Source organism: Tubulanus polymorphus, chromosome 1 (genome assembly GCF_964204645.1).
Source record: "Tubulanus polymorphus chromosome 1, tnTubPoly1.2, whole genome shotgun sequence".
Lineage (NCBI taxonomy): Eukaryota > Metazoa > Nemertea > Palaeonemertea > Tubulaniformes > Tubulanidae > Tubulanus > Tubulanus polymorphus.
In genome coordinates, this window is record NC_134025.1 from 10,161,465 (window position 1) to 10,188,036 (window position 26,572).

General features: G+C 39.9%; 4 protein-coding genes across 4 annotated transcripts in view; 3 read left to right on the forward strand and 1 right to left on the reverse strand.

Moving 5' to 3' along the window:
- The window catches only part of LOC141905844 (autophagy-related protein 2 homolog B-like), a 38,205-nt gene that overhangs the window by 6,161 nt on the left and 5,472 nt on the right, over positions 1–26,572 (reverse strand). The window contains exons 11-34 of the mRNA XM_074794908.1: positions 25,775–26,045; positions 24,936–25,125; positions 15,546–15,659; positions 14,895–15,065; positions 14,394–14,497; positions 13,974–14,143; positions 9,286–9,397; positions 8,206–8,520; positions 7,552–7,721; positions 7,149–7,312; positions 6,423–6,573; positions 5,909–6,108; positions 5,436–5,516; positions 5,213–5,319; positions 4,718–4,810; positions 4,551–4,621; positions 4,387–4,454; positions 3,521–3,679; positions 2,651–3,022; positions 1,979–2,353; positions 1,301–1,468; positions 721–822; positions 236–516; positions 71–140 (exon numbers count right to left, since the gene is read on the reverse strand). Of these exons, the coding sequence (XP_074651009.1) occupies positions 71–140; positions 236–516; positions 721–822; positions 1,301–1,468; positions 1,979–2,353; positions 2,651–3,022; positions 3,521–3,679; positions 4,387–4,454; positions 4,551–4,621; positions 4,718–4,810; positions 5,213–5,319; positions 5,436–5,516; positions 5,909–6,108; positions 6,423–6,573; positions 7,149–7,312; positions 7,552–7,721; positions 8,206–8,520; positions 9,286–9,397; positions 13,974–14,143; positions 14,394–14,497; positions 14,895–15,065; positions 15,546–15,659; positions 24,936–25,125; positions 25,775–26,045 (4,079 nt within the window). The remainder of the gene's footprint in view (positions 1–70; positions 141–235; positions 517–720; positions 823–1,300; positions 1,469–1,978; positions 2,354–2,650; positions 3,023–3,520; positions 3,680–4,386; positions 4,455–4,550; positions 4,622–4,717; positions 4,811–5,212; positions 5,320–5,435; positions 5,517–5,908; positions 6,109–6,422; positions 6,574–7,148; positions 7,313–7,551; positions 7,722–8,205; positions 8,521–9,285; positions 9,398–13,973; positions 14,144–14,393; positions 14,498–14,894; positions 15,066–15,545; positions 15,660–24,935; positions 25,126–25,774; positions 26,046–26,572) is intronic.
- Positions 9,552–11,146, forward strand: LOC141905866 (UDP-glucuronosyltransferase 2C1-like). The gene has a single exon (XM_074794946.1). It carries the CDS (start codon positions 9,554–9,556, stop codon positions 11,144–11,146), a length of 1,593 nt encoding a protein of 530 aa, XP_074651047.1. The 5' UTR covers positions 9,552–9,553.
- LOC141905862 (UDP-glucuronosyltransferase 2C1-like) lies at positions 11,530–14,046 on the forward strand. Its single transcript, XM_074794934.1, has 2 exons — positions 11,530–11,619; positions 12,056–14,046. Exons 1-2 carry the CDS (start codon positions 11,530–11,532, stop codon positions 13,634–13,636), a joined length of 1,671 nt encoding a protein of 556 aa, XP_074651035.1. The 3' UTR covers positions 13,637–14,046.
- On the forward strand, positions 18,536–23,887 carry LOC141905853 (uncharacterized). Its single transcript, XM_074794921.1, has 2 exons — positions 18,536–18,797; positions 19,307–23,887. The coding sequence occupies exons 1-2, from the start codon at positions 18,779–18,781 to the stop codon at positions 21,985–21,987; spliced, it is 2,700 nt and encodes an 899-aa protein (XP_074651022.1). The 5' UTR covers positions 18,536–18,778; the 3' UTR covers positions 21,988–23,887.

Genomic DNA, 26,572 nt, shown 5'->3' on the forward strand with positions numbered 1-26,572 from the left:
TTCATAGTACCCTATATTTATGGTAAATAAAATGAAATGCAACATAAAAATTCTGTCTCTATCATATTACCTGCCCCATGTCCAGTCTTTTCCCATGATAATCTAACCGAATAGGTACATCTGGCGAGAAAACGAATGTCCTACAAATACATCATGAATAAATGAATACCATTTCATGTTTCTCTTTTGCCAGTCGTTTTTGAAATTCAACCGAGGACACAATAACGGTACTCACTTGAAGTATACAGGTTGCGTAGGTTCCTCCGTTTTTTCTTCAAGTTCGTCGTCTTTTTCTTCCAGCGCGTACGCGATCTCGTCAAACATGATCAACTGTTCCTGAGTATCAATGTAAGAATGTTCCGGCGAGGGCCCTCCGAGCGTCATTACGGGTGGCGGTGAAGACGCTTTCCCGGGGCTGCTCGATATTTCCGGACTCGGACACGGTATATTCACCGGAGATGCGGAGGTTTCGCCGGTTACGGAGGCGAAGAAGTTCTTCAAGAAAAACAAAGCATCCTGCAAAATAAACCAAATTCTAATAGATGCATAGTAAACTACAGTGTATGTATAAATATAGATCCCTAACTTTTAGATGTAAACGGTAAAGAGTTGCCATGATCTTGTGTTCACACAAACAAGGTCTCAACTAATTGAATCTATCAAAATCTTTTCTAATTTTGTATGTAACAGATGTCTGAAAGACATAATGATGTTGCCTACCTGATCGATGTTCAGACGAAGCGGCATTAGTGAAACTTTTACAGAACATTCCTGAGACGGAACTTGAGGATCCGGTCGAACATGCAAGGCTTTCACCAACAGCTGAAAAACATAGTAAAGCAATATACATGAAAGGAGATACATGGAAAGAAAGCTATTGTGGAAAATAAGTGAGGATTCCTTTTGTGTTTAACTTCGTCTATCAGGGTTAGTCAACTGTTTGTGAAATAAGTAAAACCGAATGTCATTTAGTCAGTACGGTACCTAAGTCCGAAAATAGTGAACCACTCAACTGAGCACACTCGCTGTAGTTGGAACTTAGACACTGTGAAATGCGTAAGTCCAAACTATGATACATTTGATTATTAGCTCCGACCACTATTCAAATAACTACAAAAACTGGTTCGCCCAATGTGTATGTGGCAAAAGAGACTGCCAACATTCAATTTAAATCTATCCAAAAATCTCTTTAAAATGAATAACTTGTCAAATTAGAAGCATGAAATAACAGTTTATAAAAAGGTATTAAAAAAATTCAGATATGCCCGACGGCAACAGGTTCATCCGAAAGATATCTTACCATGTTGGCGTGTGATTGTCTCGGCATGGCTTCTGAGGTATACTGGTACAAAAACTTGTTGATCTGAGACGATACTAAACGGTCGCGGATTTCCAATTCGTTTACGAGGAATATCTGACGCGAAGCCTGTTCGGTGGTGTCCGGGTAAATCTCAGTCTGCATCCGCACCTATGTCAAACAACATCAGTGTATTAGCAACATACATAAATGCACATATAATAGCGTACCTTTCACAGAAAGCAGAGATAGTTTATTTTGCACTTAATCTCTAGCGTATGATGAGCTGTGACAAATCACATACAGATGAGAATTTTTTGACGCCGTAAAATCTATATATTGGCATTTCAAAATAACAATTACAATTGTGAATTTTGGCATTTATTTTGTGATGAAATATATATTATTTCAAAACTCTTATCTTTGATCAAATTTTGATAATTGTTTTTACGTTGATGTGCACTTAGTCTTCAATACATTGGGGCTAGACTGGTTGCGGGTCAATTAAATTCAATACTTGATATATTCGAATCCAAAATAATTTATGTGTTATCTTTCCAGGTATCAATAAACTTTCTTGTCGTTTCCAATTCCAAATTTCTTATTAAAAAATCCTTAAACAATGAAAGTAGCAAAGCAACATAGACCGTAAATCATTAGTCCATATAAAGGCCAGCCTACCTTATTCATCTGAAGTTCCATGAGAACATTATGGTCCCTATCCGGTCCACCCCTGGCCTGCCAGGCTAATTTTCCGAATCCACCAGAATCCCGCTGAGTGGTAATAGGAGTACTTTTACCATACGTCACACGCGTCGTACCGTACATGTTCACTTTGGATTTCTCGTTTTTTCGATCAACGTCGGAAAAGTCTTTGCCGCCATACAAATGCCAAACGAGAGACATTTCACGTAACGTGTATCGATAGACGGCTTGCGGAAAGTGTTCCGGCGCTTTTAAGACGTTGTGCGTTCCGAGAGGTATCGAGAAATGATTTTCCTTGATGACTATCGGTTCGTCGGATAACATGCGAACAATCGGTTCACCATCTCGAGGCTGAAACGTAAGTGAAAATTCAAAAGTTTAAAAACGTATTTGCGTATTCGGTTACATCACGGGTTTCAACAAATATTCCTAAAGACTAAGAAATTTTCGGGTTGAATCAGGGTGGCAGGCTCAAATAACCTCTCCTGACTATCGATATCGAAAATAAAAAACACCTCGGAACCACTGACAATAAACCTTATATATATATACTAAAGACTATCTGTTCTGTACTAGTTATCTATAAAAGTTATTCAAATCAAATGAAATCATAATATCTACTGGGTATGATAGATGAATGAAACGTACCCCGATTCCGAGTCCAGGATCGTCTATAATACAAAACTCTTCTTCATCCTCCTCATCACTGAACGCATCAGACAATACGCTGTTCGCAAACGAATCCTGGCTCTCATCCATCACCGCTGTAATTTGTCTCGTAACGGGTGAAGAGGGTGACCCGTCAGCCGGGACTGTCGCTTGAGTCTCGTCCGGGAAGAAGTAAACCTCGGTGACCGAATCGCGACGACCCGAGTTTGCGTCATCGGTCGATTTCTCCGACGCGCTCGACGGACACGTCGATTCTTTCATGGCGTCTTCCATCATGCTGTGCATCTCTTCCATTTGAGACTGGGTCATCGATGGACTGCTCGATAGACTATTCTGCCTCGACTGGCCGCTCTGAAACGAATGTCATTGACCAACTTCAATCGGTTTCTACATGACCACATATTTTGCAGAAGAGACCTTGATTTCAATCACATTACTACATAATACACCAAAAACAATGCAGTAATATACTTTTTTTTCTAAATTTAGCCTGGATTGGTTGCATTACCAGCAAAAATTCCTCATGGGAAGCTAACATGAATCAGAATGTTTTTTATTATGGCTGTTAGGTACCGGTATGAGTTTTGCATATGCAGTTACGGTAGTTACATAGTTGCCTATATATCATATCATGATCACGCAAGTCCAAAGCAAATGCATTCTGGTATTTAAGAATGTCAATTCTGGGGTCAAGGGAAACAGATTACAAGTGCCTACAAGCCTTCAGGCTTAAACAGATAATACACAACTAGATGAATGGCCTATCCTGTATTTTGGTCGTAAGAAAGTATCAAAAGAGTATCGCGGTTAGAATTCAAATAAAATCTACCTATACAACTCCGAATTTACCTTCGAGCTGGAATCATCACGGAGGTTTTCGATGTCGTCGCTGAGATCTCCGTCGCTAGCCACGTATTGCACGAGCTGTAACAACGCTCGCATCGAGTCGCTACACGTTCGTATATGGATGATATTATTCGACGCTCGTAAATCAATTTTCGGATGTCTCTGCAAAATCAATTTCATTCGATAGTACGTGAAGAGATATGCAGATACTCACGCCAGCAAACATATTACGAGAATCCCATAAGAAAGACGAAAAAGTTTGAAAATGTTTTTCTTGAACTAGAGTAGTTTATTCAATATTCAATGTTTCGACTATAAACTTATAGCCTTACTCAATGGGACCAATTGCCAACTGGTAAATATTTATTTCACCTAGATGACCAGGTATCACATTAACCCTTTCAGTGCGATGTATAAATCACTGATGGACTTAACTAGTACACCACGTCACGCGGTGTATCGGTTTAATTGGTAACTAGTTTTAATCTCGATTGAAAGATGGCAAAAAATATCAAACAGTGAAATATTAGTAAGTAACGATACGCAGCACAGCGGTGTAGATGAACTATAGCAGTGTGCCCATCAATCAACACAATGGGGTGGAATTTTTTAAAATTTTCAAATTATCTCCAACGCTTCTGGGTATTAATTCATCAGTACTGAAAGGGTTAAAATAATGAGTTAGGATATGTCGACGTTTAGCAGCCAAGGACAGAAGTGATACAAGCTAGCAAGGAGGCTACTGGACATATGAACCAGTAGGCCCTATATAAAACTACCACCTAAGTATATCTCGTTGTGCCCAGCATTATCACTTTAATACAAGAAACCAACATGATTTTCAGATTCTAGTTCATACAGACACTTACGGAATTATTTCCATCACTGGTGATCAATGATAGTTCAAATGAACCCATGTCCATCACGCAAACATAATCTGTAAATAAATGAAAAAGAATTACTAACAAAGTACACGACAAAAGACACTAGACATTCACTAATTGAAATCGCTTTAGGAAAGAATATGTATTACTTTTTTTCAAGTCAACGCCGTGTGCTTTATATTTTTCGGACAGAAATAAAGCTGCATCATCGACTATGAATCTACAATACAAAATCCGTACAACATTCAGATACTGTTAGATAGATCTATTCATTCCAAGTAAGCAAGTCGATTTCCAAAAGCGGAATGTAGCCTACCTGAGAAGAGATGTGTCAGAATTCGCGATGATGTTACTCGAAACGCTGAACGACTCAACTGTCACCAAAGTGCGTAGAGGTAAGAATACCGGTCTACAATACAATGTAACATGACAACTATCTAATATACAAAATATAGAAGAAATTCAACATGTATATAACATTGTACACTATTATACAATACACCTGGGCCCAGTTAAGTCATGATTTCGATATACTAAATCAAAGAACTAAGCTGAAACCTAAAACAGAGTTTTACTGCAAGCAATGATCCCAGATGGATTGGTGTACTGGCCCACTCATAAAGGATAATATTGCTGTTATATTGCTGTTGAACCATGCTGGGCTTATGGTCTTTGAGTGTTGGGTCGATTTCAAAGTCAGGTTGATTTCTAATCACCGCGAAACAAAATTTGATGGCAATTTCCTTGATTTTTAGTGCTGCGATAGTTGTCTGGCGATCCCCTTGGCCATCAAGCGATCATCCCTAATTACCTGTAATCTAAACAGCAGCTCCATAAATGTGTATGCATCACAGTAACAACTTTAGGGAGTGTATACCCGAGTATCGGATAATCTTGCACATCAAGAAATTCTACGATCTACAAAAAGTCGATAAGCTCTATCATGTAACATGCCAGTAACAATGAGTACGTATTTCGATTTCATGATCAAAATATCATGAGGTTGATCTAAATGACTCGATGCGATGTACTACCTGGTTAAGCCAATTGAATTCTGGTTTTGTCATGACGTGGTGTAATGTTGCTCCGCGGGCACCAACAGCAACCAAAAATTCCTAAAATTACAAGTAATAAATGAATATTCTATGGAAAAAACAAAATTCCTTATAAGTTGCTAGTTAGTTGACGTACAAAATCATAAGCTAAGAGATAAGAAAAGCCAACTGGGAACTGGTAACTAATGTCACCATTAAAGTGATATTTCACACAGAGATTTCAGCAGCCAGGGAAAGCAGAGATCTTTTCTGGTCTCTGATAACCTTAGTAATGAGCAGGAAAAGCAGAATTTCTTGATCTAACATCAAATGTAAATATTGCAAGTACATGTATATAAAACTTATATGCATTACTGGGAGATATGTACTGCACTGTAGTGTACTTTGCCAAATGGGGCACTGGTATCAAGAAATATATATTTACCCAAAATTTCTTAGCGTTTAAAAATTACCTTTACATTGCTGAATGACTCCATAGATATTTTCATGGCGATTGACAGCATATCGAGACTGTCTCCTCCCATACCGACTGATCCGGATAATTTAGTGTACACTCCGGGTTCAGACGGATATATGGTTGGTTCCAGATAGGACGGACGGGCGAGAGAAGCTCGTTCGATTACTGGGATTTCTTTGACTATGTCAACATTACCTGAAAAAGAGTTATACTATCAATTAGAATATGAATATGGAATAATCGACCGTGCCTCACAAGGACATTCCTAACATAGATCAATTTCCAGCTAAAACGTTTCATTTCTACAATACCTAAAGCAGGTTGCCACCCTATAAATGCTAAGTCAAACAGCTGTGAACTCAAGACTTCTATTACATGTAGTTGATTTATGATTCTGATATGATGGTTTTTTCTGTGATTAATAAAGGGTGGCAATGATGGAGGGCAATGATAAGGTTTACTGAAGCCTTTATCAAAATATAAGAAGAGGAAGAAGTATTTGATCGTACCATTATGAAAGAGAGCGGCTCTATTTGCCTGGATACACACAAATTGAAGGTCTGGATCGCCGTTATACGACACTACAGCGAATAACATTCCATCTCCGACATCTAACATCAATTGGCCATGTTTCTCCGTGCTTATCTTGCCTTCTTCATCCTAGATCAGTTTGAAAATTATATTTTTAGAAAAATGGCGCCAACGAATACTACGATGATACTTCGAAGAATACTGCAGAACTTCATTTCTGTATGAGGGATTATTCAATCAGAATGTTAATAGTCAACACATGGGGAAGAAAGTTAGAATGCTCTAATGAACATTTCGCTTAGATATATGAAAAACAAAAAGAGATTATTCATTGAGTAAGGAGATGAGGAAGTCAGTTAGATTTTTTTCCAAAATAGTCCATTTAGATACGAAAGACAAAATCCAGATTAATCATTAATCAAGAAAGAGCGAGACAGAAAATCAAGAACTGTTGTAACTTAATGGGAAAAGTATTCATCAGTGTTTATACAAAAAAGAAACAAGCATTTTCTTTTGTGGGGCCCTGAGAAACAAGCATTTTCTTTTGTGTACATTATACATGATGCCTAAAACTATTATGTCACTGGAGTTTTGGATTAAGATTTGTAAGTGATGGCTTATAGAAATTGATCTACTAGGTATTCATATCATCAGATATGGTACTTAAAATGAAACGATATTCCTCTATATTACTTAGAACTTACTTTTAAAGGCAAACCGACAGTGATCTTTCCATGGCCGATATTCAGCGTAACGCACAGTTGACTTTGACATTGCATTTGTTCGAGTCGTTGCTTTCGCCGAATCTTGTGATACTGGTCGTGGATCGTGTAGTGGCCAGAATTACTCTCAGAGTCTGAATCTGAATCTGTAAAATGTTGGAATAACATTTACGAATTTCAACAATTTCAGATATCACAAATGATAAAACATTTGACCGGATATATGGAAACATCACTTTTCTAAGTATGAGATTTTTTGCATTTTCACACTGTCTTCATGAAAATCATCAGTTTTCGAAAAAAAATCTAAGCAGAAGTAAAGAATAGTAAGCTATAATATAATGTAATATGTATGCTATAAAACCTTCATTGTCGAAACGCTTACCATATTGAATGCCCGATTTGCACATGATGAATCGTTCATCCAAGGCATCGGGCTGCATAAGTTGAGTGGCAAGGTCCACACTGTAAGGTGGCAGAGAATAAGCGAACTGCTCCTGAGGATCAATAGGAGCAGGAGCCTGCGGTTCCCATAATAACAAATCACTGTTAATTCTGCAAAAAATTAAATACAAACTCTTGAACAAAAACCGAGTTTTCTGTGGACATATGATCAATGCGGATATCTCTTATCTAATATCCATCTACAGACTTGAAATAAGCTAGTCATACCAAATATACGTATTCCATCAGTCTCCCCAGCAGGGATTTGAACCTGATGGCATCGCGACTCGCCACAGTACAAAACCCTGCTACAGTAGCCCGAGGGCACAGCTACATGCGCGGCTTAGATGATGTCATTACTTGCCGATCAGAAATCCTATTTTATTTTAGCCCCAGTTTTACCATTCATAGTTTATCCGTGAAATTTGCTTCAGCGATTATAAAACAGGCAATCTGATCGGTGCTGCAGCAAACCTGCACGTGTAACTGCTCACCCAGTCTAGTGTGCCAAGGTTTTGTGCCATGCCCGAGACAAGCAATGCCATCGGGTTCGATTCCCTGCCAAGTGAAGACAGTATCTCGTATTGATCTGTACCTGTTATACAGCAGCTCGTAGAAATCTCGATCTGGTAGCAGTATATTGATATTCGGAGCCGTTATTTCCAACGACATGCGCGTATTGCTCAGCGATTTCTCCTGGAATTCTTGCATCTCCTGTCGATCGCCGGGCATGACCATCTCTTCATTTTCGTACAGCACGCGCTTCGTCGAGAACGGCGACGGCTCCGGTTTGTTCTTTGCGAACTGGCACGCGCCGTCAAGCGAGTCGTGCGGTGTATTGTCCTCGGAATCGATGTCCGGATCTTCGAGCACCGACGCTCCTCTTTTAGGTAGCATGTGTACAACAAGCCTATAACAAACACCGCGCGAAAAGTATGAAATGTAACTTCACTAACAATAATCCTTATTACAATGAAGTTACCTGGTAAAATCATGATCTAGTCAATATATGTCAAATCATGTTAGTTAAAAGGTCACCAGGGGCAGATCCAGAGGCCAATTTTGAAAGACTTGTCACATCCCAAAGATGTCCAAAGAGGCAATATTAGGTGGTGTTCATCCACACAGAGGGGCTAATTTTGAATTACTTGTCCATAAATTTGATGGACTTGTACAAGACTCCGTGGATCCGCCCTTGGTCACACTGTGTATGATTACTGAAGTGTAGACCGTTGTGTGGAGTGAGGATATTGTGAGGCTCGCTGGGCATAGGGACCCATTCCCTTTCTTGGACCCAGCCTATTGGGCTTTGTCTACACACAATCCCGTTCGGTGGGGGAAAACCACAGGCTTTATTTCGCAGACTCCTCAAACTATCTGTTGCTCAGCCCATTACAGCTATTAGTCATTAAGAGAAATTCTTGCAAAATTCTAACCTCAAATAGGTGTTTCATTACCGGTTCACAGGTTGAAACAGCCACGCTCCGGGGCGTGCAGTAGATATAAGGTATACCGCATATTTTCTACATGGTCTCACCAAGTCAATGCATACCTGAGCTAGCTATATTCACCATGCAAGAATCTCATTAATCATCAACTTAACTGTTGCTGTTAAAACTAACTAGGCCCGAAGTTTAAGATTCAAAAACCACAGCATGTTCAACTGCATACATACCTGGGCCAGTCAAATCCATCTTCTCGATCAGTAGCAGCAGCATCATCAACTAACCCGTAACTTACTCTCAGAAATGATACGGGCGCTTCGTCTTCCTTCTTTTGGAACAGACCTGCAAAATATAGATAACAGTTTTTCGATACAAAAATGCATTCAGTAGATCAAGGATCAATCCGATCGCAAATGAGATAAATATTGACCTAAAAATTAACTCATATTTTTCTACGTAAAGGCATTTATTGTGCCATAGTTTAAGTTAATGTATATTATGCTTGGCATAGTTCTTATAAGGATGTTTTCGCTGAAAATATCAGTAATTCTGATGGTTGGTACTGTCGCTTGCGACGCAGCGAAGATACTTGTCCTAAGCCCGGGAGGGCATAGTCATCTGCAACAAGTTTACACCATTGGTAAACAACTACTGAAGTCGGGAAGTCACGAGATCACCGCGCTGGTACCGGAGCACATGAAAAATTCACCTCTACTGAATACGAAAGAGATCGAAGTCGTCATGTTCGATCCGGGTCATGCCGCCACGGAGGCGCTGAGCAAAGAAGAGAACTTAAAAATTCAGAAAATGGTACTGAAAGGAGACCCGATTGAAATGGGTCGCAAGATGAAAATACTGAATTATGAGATGTGCATAAGTTTTCTTCGGAATCGAGAGCTTTTTGATCGTCTCAACGCTAAGAAATTCGATTTCGCAATCATAAACGGCGCTCCGATGGCTCGATGTTACTATTTCATGCTGTACAGACTCAACGTTTCATACGCGACGGTTACAACCATACCGTCGCCGGATATGATGTCTTCGTTACTAAATCTACCGTCCCTTCGAGCGCCGATGACGCTCAACGCCGAGATCAACGACGGAAATAACGAAAATACGTTCATCTGGCGTTTGAAAAATGCCTTGGTCACCGCTATGATCGTTTGGATGAATTACGATAATCAGTTTACATCTTTTGTTCCCGAGCGTCCGCCGATGACCGTCACAAAATTAGCCAGTAATTCGAAAATCTGGCTGGTTGAGTCAGACGGTTTGCTTGACGCTCCGCAACCAATCATGCCTCACATATTTCACGTAGGCGGTCTATCTATTACGAAACCTAAACAGCTTGAGTCGAAATTCAAAGCTATCGCCGATGAAGCTACCGATTCCTTGGTGCTAATTTCGTTCGGCGGATATTTGGATTTCATAGACGAAAAATTCTACGATAAAATCTATGAAGCTTTGAAGAAACTGCCGCAGTTCACTTTCATCTGGAAAATGAAACAACATCCGAAAGAAGCCCCGCCCAAGAACGTACACATATTCGACTGGTTACCTCAGAGAGAAATTCTCGCCCATAAGAACGTAGTGCTGTTTATAACTCACTGCGGTAATGCCGGACAATACGAAGCTCTGTACAGCGCCGTTCCGATGCTTGGAATACCGTTCTTCAGCGATCAAGCTTCCAACGCGATAAGAATGTACAAGAAGGGATTCGGACGAATGCTGCATTTGAAAACGTTCACGACGCCGATGCTCGCGGATATGATCGTCCAAATGACGTCGAATCCTCGATACAAACAGGCGATCGGAAAAGCGTCTGCTCTTTACCGGTTGAAAAAGCCGGCTATCGAACGCGCGGCCGAAGCTATCGAACACGTTTTAGAACACGGTTCGGATCATTTACGTTCACCAGCAGTAGAACTCGAATGGTATCAATTGCTGATGTGGGACGTTGCTTTATTTCTACTGATCGCGATGCATGCGCTGATATTTTCTATCGGTTTTTGCTTTTGTAAATGTTACAAATGTTGCCGACGGAAGTGCAGCCAAACGAGAAAACAAGAAATAAAACCGAAATCCCAGTAAACAGATCAAGTCTGGCAAAGATGTATAGTTGTACCATATATACTTACTGATCTAAGTTTTTGTTTGCGTTATATCTTATCAAGTAAAAGTCATAAATATTCAATACCGGTACTTTGATGATAATTTTGATCGTCGTATCATTACCAAGATCTTTCGTTTAATATTTGTAATAGTGATTCACTCATTCGAAAATTCAGACAAAGCTTTATATACTGTATGGTATTAAATTTGAATTCTTTTTCAAAAGACGACAAACGAAGATTATGTCCCGGGGTTAAAAGATAACGTCATATTTACAGGAATAGAGCAGCGTATACTGGTTCTCAATGAGCCGATCAATAGATATGCCATACGGTACATGAAATATATTCATATAAGAATGAATGACCCCATTACCGGTAAAAATTGCATATATACCACTGTTATATCAGTCAGATGATCTACGAGCAACAATCAGTACAGGGCATAAAATGGTAAGACTGTAATTTTAAACGATGCTATTGATTTTTCTGTTAAAAAATCATCTATCTTTTTTATAAATGATAATTTGATTGAATAATTCATGGTTTTCGATGAATTAATGATTCACTGTGTTAAGTAAACATAAAAAGTTTGATAAAAACTTTCTAATGAACACTATATATTGTTTGCAGACTTACAAGTAAGTCATCTACAAAAACATTAAGTCATCTATCTTTTTTATAAATGATAATTTGATTGAATAATTTATGGTTTTCCATGAATTAATGATTCACTGTGTTAAGTAAACATAAAAAGTTTGATAAAAATTTTCTTATGAACACTATATATTGTTTGCAGACTTACAAGTAAGTCACCTACAAAAACATTGTACATGTATAATGACATGCAAATGAAAATGCTTGAATTGATAAGGTGTCACTTTTTTAGATGATTTGTCTGTGGAAATTAGCGGCAATTCTAATGCTCAATTTTGCGGCATGCGAAGCAGCGAAGATACTCTTGATCGCACCGGGAAGCCCGAGCCATCTGCAACAAGTCTACGTCATCGGTAAACAATTGGTGAAGTCGGGGCGTCATGAAATAACCGTACTGGTGCCGAAGCACATCGAGAATTCGCCGATACTGACTAATGACAAGATCAACGTTTTAACTTACAAGGCCAGTCCCGCGGCGGAGCGGATGGACACTGACGACGATATACAAAAAGAATGGCAGAAAACGGCTTTAGAAGGCAATTTGTGGGCAATGTTACGTAATTTGAGGGAATTCAACTATGAAGCCTGTACGAGTTTTTTGAAAGATCAAGAATTGTTCGCGAAAGTCAAAGCGAAGAACTTCGATTTCGCGATCATCGACGGCATATCGTTTTGCCGGTGTATGTACTTCATGGCGTACCGGTTGAACATTCCGTACGCGACGGTCGTCACCGTGCTCGCGCCGGACATGATGTCGTCGGTTCTGAATTTGCCGTCAATTCGCGAGCCGCTGACCGTCAACGCCGTGATCGGCGACGACGAAGGCACGTTCGTATGGCGCGTGAAAAACGCCTTGAAATCGGTGATGTTCGTACTTGTCGAGTCGTTTACGATCAATCAAAATCAGTTCGCGTACCTCGTTCCTGAGCGTCCGCCGACTACCGTCGAAAAATTGGCGCGCGATTCGAAAATCTGGCTGATCGATTCAGACAGTTCGCTCGACGCTCCGCAACCAATCATGCCTCATGTATTTCAAGTAGGCGGTCTATCTATTTCAAAACCTAAACAGCTCGAGTCGAAATTTAAAGCTATCGCCGATAAAGCTACCGACTCCTTAGTGCTGATTTCATTCGGCGGTAATGTTAAAGCAATGGACGATGAATATTACAACAAAATCTACGAAGCCTTGAAGAAACTGCCGCAGTTCACGTTCATCTGGAAGATCAAACAACATCCGAAGGAAAATCCACCTAAGAATGTTCACATATTCGACTGGATACCTCAGAGAGAAATTCTCGCTCATAAGAACGTAGTGCTGTTTATAACTCACTGCGGTAACGCCGGACAATACGAAGCTCTATACAGCGCCGTTCCAATGCTGGGAATACCGTTCTTCGGAGACCAACATTCGAACGCAATACGAATGTTCAGAAGGGGCTTCGGCCAATTTCTCGATTTGAAAACGTTCACGACGCCGATGCTCACGGATATGATCGTCGAAATGACGTTGAATCCTCGATACAAGCGGGCGATCCGAAAAGCGTCCGCTCTTTACTGGTTGAAAGAGCCGGCTATCGAACGCGCGGCCAAAGCTATCGAACACGTTTTAGAACACGGTTCGGATCATTTACGTTCACCGGCGGTAGAACTCGAATGGTATCAATTGCTGATGTGGGACGTCGCTTTATTTCTACTGATCGTTACACTTGTGGTGATATTTATCATCGGGTTTTGCTTGAGTAAATGTTACAAATGTTGCCGACGGTATTGTTGTAGATCAGGCAAACAAAAAAGAAAACAGAAACAAAGATAATCATGACAACTTTCCAGACAATCACTTATGCCATAGATAATTTTTCTATCTTGTGACAGGTACTCAATACGATAAATGATTAGATTTTAACGACATCATGATGGTCATGATGGTAGGCTTCTGCAGTTAAAAGGCCTTGCGCGCTTGCTGGTTATGTACCATATACAACTAGGCCCCCCCACTAGTCTAAATTCCAAGATGTTCAGTGAAATTCACAAATTTCAATTTCAAATTTCAATATTTCGACCTGGTGACTAGTGGTTAACAATAAAAATTCCATACTACAATTTTATGAGCAAGAAATTAGAAAATTTGGCAAAAACTTGCCTCGACTTACCGTGAAGTTCACGACACGTGATGTCAAACGATTGACAAACATCGCTCGACGAAAACGACGAATGGAAACTCGCGTCGCTCGATTCGAGTATCATTGTTTCATTGCGCAACGCTCGTTTCCACCACGGAAATCTATCGACTTGTCCCGTACGCAGATCAGGAATCGGAAATCTGTAAAGACGGTGAAGAAAAATATGTCGTAAAATGGTGTCATGGGCAGATATTATGTTACATTCTTATGACAGGGATTCGAACCCAATGGCATCTGATATCATAGTTCACCATTAGGTATAGTACATAAGCCTAATAGTATTTTTAACTACCCGGTATGTAGAAAATGTAAATAAGTATTGAAATTGTTGTAGGCCTGTCAAAGATTACGTTTTCTGATGCTACATAGTAGTAATGTTTCGGTTCTCACCTGACAAACAAAGTTGCATTTGGACTAGATATGTTGATGTCATATTTCCTATCACTACTAATACTTCCTTCGTCAATAGCTTGGCTAAAATATGACTGTCTTGACTGGAAATATGAAGTACATTCAATATTAGTTTTTTTCTCTGAAATTTTTGGCGAATGACTTTACTTTCCCTAAATTTACGATAGTCACATAATCCTTGAATCGATGACTAATCACACGCAAAAAAAATATACCCGGTACATGTTTCACGAGCAAAGCCATGACTATACAGCCTTCAACAGTTCTAAGCCATCAATAAAACTCAAACTACCTCAGGGGCCAGTTGCTAAAAAGTTGGTATAAGATAACCCCAGTGGATTATCGTAACAATGAACTTTCAATTGCGACTATCCACTGATTAAATCTACACCATTTTTGAGCAGCTGGCGCCTGATAATCAAGTTAGCTTTGTGAACCCGTAGTACTAATCAGGGAGAGTTCGGGAAGAAAGTTTCTCACCATATGCGGATGGAAAGACCGTGTGAAATTTCCATCGCTACATTTCGCCAATGGTTCCGGATTCAACAGAGAGTTAATGCGATCCACGATCGTTACGTCGAGTTCCGACTTGAATTTGCCGAGTTCGACGCGTACGTCTGTTTTCGGCAATTGCAGCGATCTGTTCGTTTTCTATCGGATGAAAAAATAGCGATGTTTTTAACGAAGTACGGGTCAAAATGATAAAGAAAATCGGAAGAATTTAGAAAAAAGAGTTTTAATTTTAGAAATATGCTTTCTAGATTTGTTATAGTATCTTTTATAATTTTATCTTACAGAATATCATCGAAGATTTATCCGGTATCTACTAGCACCATGGACTCTAAAAACAATTTATTCGTTTTAGAGTCCATGCTAGCACGAAAGGAAAAATTTACCCCCTTACAGATTAAACTATCTATGCTTATGTGATTTTTATCTTCATTGTTATCGATTGAAAGATGGTTTTTATTTTTGATAGAATTGATAAATTTTGATGTCGAGTAGACCAACTCATAGTTGTAATAAAAATAGAATTTATAGTTAATGAAAAATAGAATTTATAGTTAATAAAACGAGATTTCGATGAAAACTTTGTGTTCAGATTCTCAGTAGTTTGCATTTCTTTCTTACTTGACTGTTTCGTTCGTAGTTATGTAAGCGCAGTTTGACGCACGGTGACGCCGCCTGTTGCAGAGTCGAGAAATCATGGCGTTTATTATCTGTATTGGTTTCAAATACGAGTATCTGAAAAGAGAGATGAGACGTTACGGTTTTATTTGAATTGAAATGTGAAATATTGATCCCTGTAACTGTAAAGAACAGTTAAACCTTATTTGTTTCTTACACATTCCTTTTTATTGAGCAACCCATACAAGGCCAGCGGGTTCCAAGTTTCCCTATTAAGTGATATGGGGGAAAACTGTTGGCCCAGAAATGCTGAATCAAACATGAACCAGGGATGGATTCAGACAGTAGCAACGTAGGCTCATGCTACCATTGCAAGAACTTCATGCCTTTTTTCATTTCATTATTGCTTGAAAATCGCACGATAAAGCAGTAAATTTTCCAAATTTTCATGGATGATGCCCTTTTTTATGAATTGCGCTACCCCCAACAGCGGTCCCTGGATCCGGGCCCAGTGAACTCTGGATTGTTGCCCGATTGAGACCGTCACGTAATAGAATACCCGTATGTCTGCGGATAAAATGGGCTTTGAATGCGGGCCCTATTGAATTGATTTTTATTGCGTAATTTCCATCACAAATAAGTCTGCACGAAAAGACTTACGATATATTTATCATACAAAATACAAATGTTCCGTAGTCGCGCAGAAAAAAATACAATTGCAGCTGGTTTCGCGCACAACGAGCGTGAAATACTACGCATTCAAAATCTATGATAGATTATTCAACGAATCATAGTCATAGTTAAATTTCCATGAACAAATGAACAAAGCTGCTACACGCAGCTCGTTATAAGTACGAAACAGATGGATGCTAGTAAACTTCGCTTGTACTGGTATCATCAGGGGGTAGGGGTATCTTGTCACAGCTGTCACCCGTCATTGTTTATACCCGATCTACACATAAAGGGCATTTGTCAACCACGACTGTATAAATAATCATGCGCCGCGATATGATATATTTTTGCTCTTTCTACCGTCTATTTTTAGTTCACTACGATACGTCTTATTCCTCATTGAGAAAAATGTTTTACTCGCTTAAAAGTAACAATAATCAAATCAGTATTTATCAGTAAATAGTAACAAATATTGAAAATCAAGAACAGTTAGCAGCCCCGGCTATGAGCATAAAAAATGACGTTATCGTAGTTTTGAATCTATGAAGCAAAATAGTTTAAAAGTAATAATCGGATATCTATGCTCTTAGGTATTCCCTATTGTTGCCTGAAGTATTTACTATCTATCTTCATCAAATTCTATACTTTAGTTCCATTGAAATTTTACTTAGGATTTTTACCCGGGCGATTCTTCACTAGGGGAATTTTTACCCAGCGAGGGGGATTATTACCTACACTTGTTTAACTTTTTTATTTATAATACAGATAAGTTTTATTTCCATCAAAATAATGTACATTATCTTTATCTCACTACGCGGCATATACGGCATTACGGGCTTGTGTAACTCTATTGGATACAAGTACTGTCTCGAGAGTCAGTTAGTATATATTATCGATCGATACCATTTTCCGGGTAACTATCGACTTGTTGACGTCAACAACATCAACACAGATTTACACCATTCTGTGCCGCTGAAAGACTCGATACATAAACAACGGCAGGTTCAGAGTTGACTTCAAAATAAATTAATCATTTGATTTCAATAACAGATATCGGTGGTTAAATACGGCATTATCAATGGGTGTGGTTCATAATATATGACTCACCCTCGGAGAGAAATGACTCACACCAGTCGCTAAGCAACATATGTCTGTGTACAATGGCGATAGGGCCGTTATGAGCTCACAAGCTTTTATAGCCCATTGTTAATGAACACTTCATGAACACTTGTAATATGGAAAACTTCGATGCCAGGCAGTCTCTGTTTGCCCAGGCACTTGCAATATTCATCTAAAATCATGAATTTCAATTTCGCTCGCATCAAAATTCAAATTTGTTGTCGTCTAACCGTGGAAAAATTGATTTTAAATTTTTCGAAATTTCATGCCATTGACTTAATTAAAACTTTGAGAGAAGTCTATCTCGAAGATGTCCGGTGTAGAGAATATTAATAGATTTACAGAGACACTTCATCTGTGAACCAGCGCCCATCATCAGGCTAAAATAAAATGGATACCTTGTTTCTCAAAATCGGCCGGGTCACATTTGTAAACTGATATAAAATTTGTAATCAGTTCATTTCTATAGCTGTTGGGTCTGTAGTGGTTAGCTTGATCATGATTTAAAAAAAAGTAATGTACAGGGTATAGGCAGCCGGGTCAAGTTTTAAGCTAAGCAGAAATGAGAAACAAAAGGTATCAATTTTTCTTAGCCTAAGGTAGAATTTCTGAATCACCATTTCCAAAATTTCGACTGTATTCCAGACGTCATCGACATAAATGAGGCGAGAATGGACGAGACAGTTTGAAATAGAGCAACCTTACTCATAGAATGAGCTATGTATAAAAAATCATATACGTTTGTTTTTTGACAAGTTTCGGTTAGGTACAGGTAATAATACGACGGATTATCATCGCGTTATTTGTTATCAATCGAACTAAAACAGCGCAGCAATCACAATAATCCTTAAACCCGATCGAAAATAACGATGGATCAACGTCAATGTTTATTATGTAGCATATTAGACAATGGATCTGGCGATTACTACGCTTGCCGATAATGATATTACCCGGCGTGACTCGAAAATATCATATCGACGAAAACTGGAAAAATTCGGCTGCTGAAGTCGAATGGACATGCGCGACTTGGTTGCGTAGATTCAGTTTAGAATCGTGTATACCTCTACTCGAGACTTCGTTATTTCATTAAGTTTACACCGGTGGATTACGACGTAATTAAAACGCGAAATCAGCGAATATTTACGACGCGGTATATTGTGACATCACAGCGCCGTTCATGTCACACACACACACACACTCACACAGGCGGTATCGATCAGTCATCTGCTAGTGCGCTACACACCCGACTAGTATTAGGTGACACATGAGTCTGTCCGTCCCCGTCTGCCGTCCTCTATCTCTCTCTAACGCCGACGATAAACAAACATCGGGATATAGATATATTCATAATATGTAAACTAGAAAACGATTTTTGATTTTTAAAATTTTGGATAATTTTTATACTGCTGAGATTTTCGAAATAGCGAGAAGTAACCGGCAACACGATGAAAACGGAGTCAAAAGGTGAGCAGCGTAATATACGTTTCATTCGTGCGTTTAATTCAATTTATCTTCAGTTCACTCTTTTCGATGTGAGATTCGACTGAATCGAAAACAACTGGTTTTCAATATACTTGTAACTGATTTATATTAATTATCGAATCAAGTAAATTCCAAATTTTCAACACTTTTCAACGGCGACTCATTAGAAATCTGATCACAAGAAAAAGGACTGATTATCTGTATGATTTTCCTCTTTTTCTAACTAAACTCCAATGAATAGAAAAATCGAAAGCCCTTGTGGTGAAATGAATTTTCACGAGTTAATTAATTTTTGGCCTTTTCAATATTAGATACTCATTCGAAAATTTGATCTTCAGAAAAATGACTGATTATCTTCATTCTTGTCATCTTTTTCGAACTTAAATCGATAATTCTAATGAAACAAAAATCAAACACACTTTTTTGTAAAATGAATGTTTCATGAATAACGCCAATTAATTTTCGGCCCTTTTATATTCGTCACTTTTCAGCGACGATTTTCCAGCTGTTGGCTTTCGGGATTCTAACGATCGCGAGCATCGGCGACGCCTGCCCAATACCGACGTGTAAGTGTAACGTGAAGAAGGACGGTGGCGTCGAAATCGACTGCAGCGGACTGGGCTTGAAAACCGTTCCGAAATTCAACTCGACCCAGGTCAGAATATCCGAGGATTACTCATCGCTCGTTTTGGATAACAATGATATCACGACGATTACACCTGGCGCGTTCAGGCAATTCCGCTTGAAACGATTAAGCCTACGCGACAATCCGCTATCGGAGCTGAGCGATGACTCATTCGCCGGCCTCGAGCCGTATTTACTCGCGCTGACTTTGAACGTCGATAAAACAAAAACCGTCAAATTCCCGTGGAAGCAAATTCGCAAGTTCCACAAACTCAAAGAGCTACACCTGAAAAATTTCATCGTGCCGACGCTCTACGCGGCGGGCATGAACGGTACGGCGCTCGAGAAGTTGACGCTAGAATCGTGTCGAATCGACACGATCGAAGACGGCGCATTCCTCGGCGTTCACGCGTCGTTGCGCGAGCTGAACTTGAAGGCGAACGTGCTCACCGAAATTCCGACGTACGCGATGTGGAAACTGACGAAGCTGCGAAAAATCTCGCTCAGCAACAACCGAATCGAAAAATTGGTCGCGTACGTCTTCCTCTATTTGCACGATCTAGCCGAGTTGGATCTCTCGCAAAATCACATCAGCAACGTGGCGAGGGAGGCATTCGACGGCCTCGGACACCTAGAATACTTAGGCTTGCACATCAATTTCCTTACGGTCGACAGTTTACACGCGTTGGAATCGCTCGTTAATCTCGAGCAACTGAATCTAGCTATGAACAATATCGACGCGATACCCGTGGGCGTATTCTCGAAACTGAACAAATTGGCGTATTTGAATTTGCAAGAAAACGTAATCGGGGAAATATCGAAAAGCCTTCTACACGGTCCGCACAGCCAACTGACCGTTTTGCTACTGTCCGACAACAAAATCAACGAAATTCCGCCGAAAACCTTTGAAAAGTTCCGATACCTCGAAACGCTGTATCTCGAAGGCAATCCGTTGGGACACGGTTTGTATAACGACAGCTTCCTCGGTCTGGAGAACACGTTGAAATCGCTGTTCCTCGACCGCACAAAGTTCGGCGGCCGATCGTGGACGACGTTGAAAAGCCTGAAACAACTCGTCGTATTGAACCTCTGCGAAAACGACATGAAACTATTGCCCGAAAACGCGTTCCAAGGCTTGGAGAATTTGGCCCACTTGTCGCTTTGTTTCAACAACATCGAAGCGATTTCGCAACAGAGCTTCTACGGACTGGACAAATCGATGAAACACATCGACTTGTCGAATAACCGGATTACGAAGATTCCGCAATGCACGTTCTACCGATTCACCGAGTTGAACTCGATCGGTTTGACCGGTAATCCGCTACAGTGCGATTGCCATTTGTCGTGGTTGCGACTTTGGGTGAGCAATCTGAACGAGGCGCAACGTCTCGGCATCGACTGGACGTGCAGCGCGCCGTCGATAAACAAGAACAAACTGTTCCGCGAAATCATGCCGTACGATTTCCGCTGCAACCACACCGGTCTGCAACACGACCACAACGCGTTGTGCAAGCAGCCGCCGTCGTACAACGCTCAACTGACCGTCAACAACAATCCGGCGCCGTTCCTACCGTCGCTGCCCACGGTGAAGACGATCGCGTTCAAGTCGATCGGCAAACGCTCGATCTATATCGAGTGGCAGCTGATGAAAACGACGCCGGCGAACATCAACTTCCTGCGCATATACCACCAGGTGATCGGCGAGAAGGACTTCACGAAGAGCGTGCCGCTCGATCCGACGACGCGCGACTACGTGCTGACGAATCTACAACCGAACACCGAATACACGATTTGCATACACGTCGACACCGAAAACGGATTCTACCTTCAATGGCCGAATTGTCGGACGGTCCGTACGGCCGGCAAAGAAACTACGAATGTCGCGCGAATCGGCGACGGCTCGCCGATCGGCGAACCGAACTTGATCCTGATCGCCGGATGCGCGGCCGGTGGAATACTCGTGTTCATAGTGATCATGACGACGATCATCGTTTGCGTGCGTCGCCGCCGTACGGAACTCGACACGTCGAAACTGGCGATCGTCACGTCGGAATTGGAGTCGCGTACGACCGACGGCTCGCAGCGATATTCAAAAGGCAGTCACAGCAGTTCGGATGTGGCGCGGATCTCCGTACCGTCGCCGCCGTACGTCGTCGAAGACGCATGCAAAAAACGCATATTTGTCAGCGAGGCCGATTTGATGAAAGCGGATTTGTTCAGAAATACGACGTTGCCCGTCAGCAACAGTCAGACGGGTTTGAGCGCATCGCAGAGGAGCATACGTTTCGTGCACGACCCGTTACCGATTCCGCCCGTTCCGCCGCACGGAGTTCGCACGTTGTCAGTTTGCCTCGACAATCTGCGCGGTCAAGCCGGCAGTCGAAGGTCGTTCGACACGCGCAGCGAATGCAGCACACATCTTTACGACGAGATTTGCGACAGCAACGAAAGCGCGTACGGCAGTCGGTTCCAGTACAGCCTCGACGACGAAATCGTTTACTACGACAACGAAGGTCGTATCGAGGACACCGCTTCAATCCATCTCTAAAACCTTACGCCGATTGTACGAGATCCGGCCCGATCATTGGATCATAAGGAATCAGCAACCAGTCGCCGATTTTTCAGTTGGGGAACTTTTGCAACATGAGTGTACTTAAAATCGTTAAAACTTATCGCGGAGATCAGTCGTAAGCCAATCAGACATCTTAAATTTTCACAACCATCGGATCGGATCAGAATGGATCTTATGTGACCTGAGTGTACTTACGACCGATCGTAAGGTCGTAGCCATCAAACAGCGCCGTACACATCACGTGACTTAAGCGTTCCGTTTAAAATGATTGCGGATCTCGAAGACCAAATTGTAGGCGACCGCAGGAGCGTGACTCGAGTTAAGCTTAAAATATGGTTTACTATGATAGCGCGGACCAATCGCGATCAAGAAAACTATCAAAAAATCGGTACATATTTCATCTAATTAAGAACAATCGTAATCTAAACGTTTTTCCGTAATTGAAAGACGTGGATTAAAACGAGCCGATATCATAGGATTATTCCAATCTGGATTATAGAGATTTGACTGTACATGAATCATCTTAAACCCATCCAAAAAATGAACAGTATTTTTCCGAATATATTGAGTGTTAACAACGGCAATCCATCCGATTTAAAAACTGTATATTTCAACGTTTCAGATTGTTAATAGTGTTTTCGGCATTCCATCCAACGAACATTTCCAGCCATTTTTAGCGAGTGATTTATTGTATTTTGTATAGAAAAAAAAAGGAACAACCTTCTACAACATTCCATAGAATGTGTTTAGCGTGCTTGCAATTAAGAAATAATTTATTTCTCGATCTTTGAGACACTAACTAAAACACTTTTTACTTATTAGTTGATATCTTAAAATATTTTCTATGCCATATCTATGTTAATATTTGCTTTGAAAACTAATGCTTTTCATAGTTTTAGTCGAAATTGCCAATATCAAAAGCAGGCCCTGATAGAATGCCCAATTACACAGTTTCAACTTTAAAGTTTAAACTGGTATTAATATACGTATTTGGCTTGCTTAGAGTTCTATTAATTTTTTGCTAACATTCTTTCTAATATTGTTTTATTGTGCATAATTTAATGTATAAGATAGCTACTCATCTATGTTGTAAAGCATCGTGTAACATAAACATTTTAGTTAACGGTAATCTTAGAATATTTTTCTCGAAATCTATTTCTATTTTTTTGCTAAAATTAGCGATCGAAATGATGGATATTGAAAACATGATATTTCTAAACTAGTCAAAAGAGGAAAAATTCTAATTTAAAAATTTGAAAAGATAAAATTTTACAGTGTAAATGATAGAAATGTTACATGAATAGTATTCTAAATTCTTTTAAGGACAGGTAATAGTACCATACATTGGAGCCGCAATCACACGCAGCGATGATTTGGCCCAAGCCAAATTGGCACCGATTAGGCCTGTGCCTAATTAAAGAGCGCAAACCACTCACTCGATACCGAACAATGCTTAAACAAAGTGAATTGAGTCATTTCTCAGAACCTGTAGCAATTCACACGCAACGATTTTACCCGCGCAAAATTTGGCTCGGGCCAAAAATGCTTGTGCGATCGCGGCATATGTAATAGGCATGTACCCGGTGCCAGAGTTATGGGATACATAACATTTTACCTAATAGTAGAGTTATTCGATTTCAAATCTTAAACATTAGATCTAAGCAAGGACTGCAGACTGCACGGATATCGATCGTGCTTAGTCCATAAGAATCTAAATGAAATTGTAAATATGATGTTATTATAATTACTTGTTTTTATATGTTATAAACCCCTGTGATATAGTATTTATCATACTGTATATATTGTTTTGATATTTGATGATACGAAAATAAACGCGAAATAATATTATATTTAAACAAAATTAGAATCGGTTTTAATCAAGATTTTCGTTTTTTCATCGGTAGTTTCTAAATAGATACGATCTTCTATGCGGCCAGATAGCCTAAGCAATGCTGACCTGAATGCCGAAGAAAATCTATCCATGGTAACAAATATACACATTGTATAACTACATCAATTATCTTGAATACAAATTGTTGACATTGTGCGCAAGTAAATACACGGAACAAGTTTCATTGGCAAGGAATTGTAGGTACCTAGCTTAGGGGTGAACTGGGGTTAACAAGAATCCTATTGATTGACATCAAAGAAATGTTACCAAGGGAAATTGAATCCCACGCACACAAAAATTATTTTCAATTTTATACCATTGAATATGATTCTAAAAAGACAACATTTTTTATAATTACAATAAGAAAAAAGTTTTCATGTCTGGGGCTGCTTTATACCTCATACAAAATACAAAAACCAAATATCAAGACCATAGACCTACAGCAAAGTGTTTAAAAACCTCCCAGGAAAACTAGAAGTAAACACAATAGCCCGCTGGGTCTAAACTTCCAAGTGGGCTAAAGATACAAATGGCTAAGTATACAAATCTATGGTTTATGGTACAACCAGTACAACAAGTTTATGGTACCACACCTAACATACTCAAGTTTTGATGTCTTTAGTGTCAAGTTTATCCTGAGCTTATTGGTTTAAATCCCACTGCATCCAGCAGATGAAAAAGAGAGGGCAGATTTGAGCAGCTTGAGCAGTAATAGGCAGGGCGGATATGGGGGGCTTGGGTGCTAATAGGTTAATACAGAAACAGTGTGGGTACTTTAAACATCCTTGGATGGGTTCTTTGCTAGTTGTCAATATTCTCGCTCTTGATAATTCACGCGTATTGATGCTAATACATTTTTACCAGGCAGTGCGATCACCGAACTCAAACGTAGGGAACAGACAATAAGATAAAAACCCATTGTTTGAAAAAATAAATTCTCGATTTTAAAATTCTTTTAATTTTTACATAGTGGGTTTTTATCTTATTTTTACCAGGCATTGGAATCTTTGAAGCGGTAATACAGTAGACTTACCTCGCTATAATAAGGCAATGCGTTATCAATAGGAAGACTGAAACCGTACGGACTGGCGGCTGTGAAGTTTATTCGATCGAAAAGAGCTTCGATGACTTCGATTACGCCAACGGTCAAATCAACGCTCAACGTCGTATGCGATGAGGACGACTTCTGATTACACTCTAGTGATAACGGTTTACCAACGCAACTAAAACACAAATTACAAATACATTTCAGCATAACCAATTAACAATATCTACATGCCGAGAAAGAAACGCTCATATCACGGCAGGACCTTCCTACTAGTGCCAGTTGCTCAAAAGTATGTTAAAGGTAACTGGTGGATAAATACCATAGCGACAATGAACTTGCAACGGTCACTATGTCAACTATCCACTGGTTAACTCTGGCCGATTTTTGAGCAAATGACCCCTGGTTACTTTCAAAATCGAAATGCAATGCAGTTCCCTAAGTTAGTTAAATGAATAGTTATAGAATTCACGAGCAGATGTCAGCACCTACCAATAATGTCACTAGATTCGAAACACTGAATTGAGTCGACAATTATAACACACCCATACCCTTACAACATTTATTAGCAGGGGCATCGGAAAGTAATCTACAACAGTGTGGGCAGTTCTTAATCGTTAATGTAACAATGTTACATCGTTTTAAGACAAACTTTGATGCCAATAACAGAAAATCTTTACCAAAATTTGGATCATTTTGTGCTGGATACAGAGAGCTCATTTGGTCTCAGTAAGTTCGTTCTCATTATGTGAGATATGAGACTTCAATGCAATTGAATTTAGTTAAGATTGAATAGGGAAGGTCTTTTAATTATTGATAAGACATACCAGAGGTGATCATGAGGACAGGCTTGTGAAAACTGTTCTCGTAGCGACGCGACATCAGCGGCCATTCCTCCGAGCGTAATTCTGGAGGTTTCGTCGAAGAATTTCCGCGACATATTCGATAGTTTCGTTTGTGACGATACTTCGGGATCGATTCCGTCCGACGGTGTCGTCGGCGGATCCTCGTGTAGAACAGTCAACGAGAAGAACGCGAGTTTCACTTTGTACCTCGTCAATTCAGCAGCGGGATCGTCCAGCAGTCGTTGTAGCGGATCTTAAAATAAAAGCCATGAATTCGTTGAAATTTAAACTCCAATATGATATGTGAATCATTAAGCGTAAAAGACAAATTGTACTTTGAAGGATAACAAGATTTATTTGAAGTACCGGTACGAGCTTTTGATACTAGAACACAGTTGCATCATCAGGTAAACAACCGTCACTCATTACCAGGTGAAGCTGCTACACAGTAGTAGCGATAACTTGTACTTCAAATGAATCTATAGTCAAACTTCAAAGTACAATTTGTCCTTACGCTTACTGAGTCTACACCAGGTTCACCCTTTCAGTGTGTTTACACCGCAGTGTGGTGTATAAATCGGTGATAGACTTTGCTAGTATATTGCATCGTGGTGTAGTAACATTAGTTATAGTATACATTCCTTATACAGGCAAAACATTGGCTGCAAGTGCTTATGTAAAAGGTTAAGTGCAACAGGACCCAGTTCCACAGTCAACCATAAAATTAGCTGTAGACTAGTTCATTTTCAATTATCAAAATCTCCAGTAAAATTCTAACCC

What these genes read in the sequence shown, in the direction of transcription:
- LOC141905866 (XM_074794946.1), top strand. Translation starts at nt 9,554, where the DNA reads ATGCTTGGCATAGTTCTTATAAGGATGTTTTCGCTGAAAATATCAGTA.
- LOC141905862 (XM_074794934.1), top strand. Translation starts at nt 11,530, where the DNA reads ATGACCCCATTACCGGTAAAAATTGCATATATACCACTGTTATATCAG. An exon ending in TCAGTACAGGGCATAAAATG is followed by an intron (nt 11,620 to 12,055) that starts GTAAGACTGTAA and finishes TCACTTTTTTAG; the next exon opens with ATGATTTGTCTGTGGAAATT.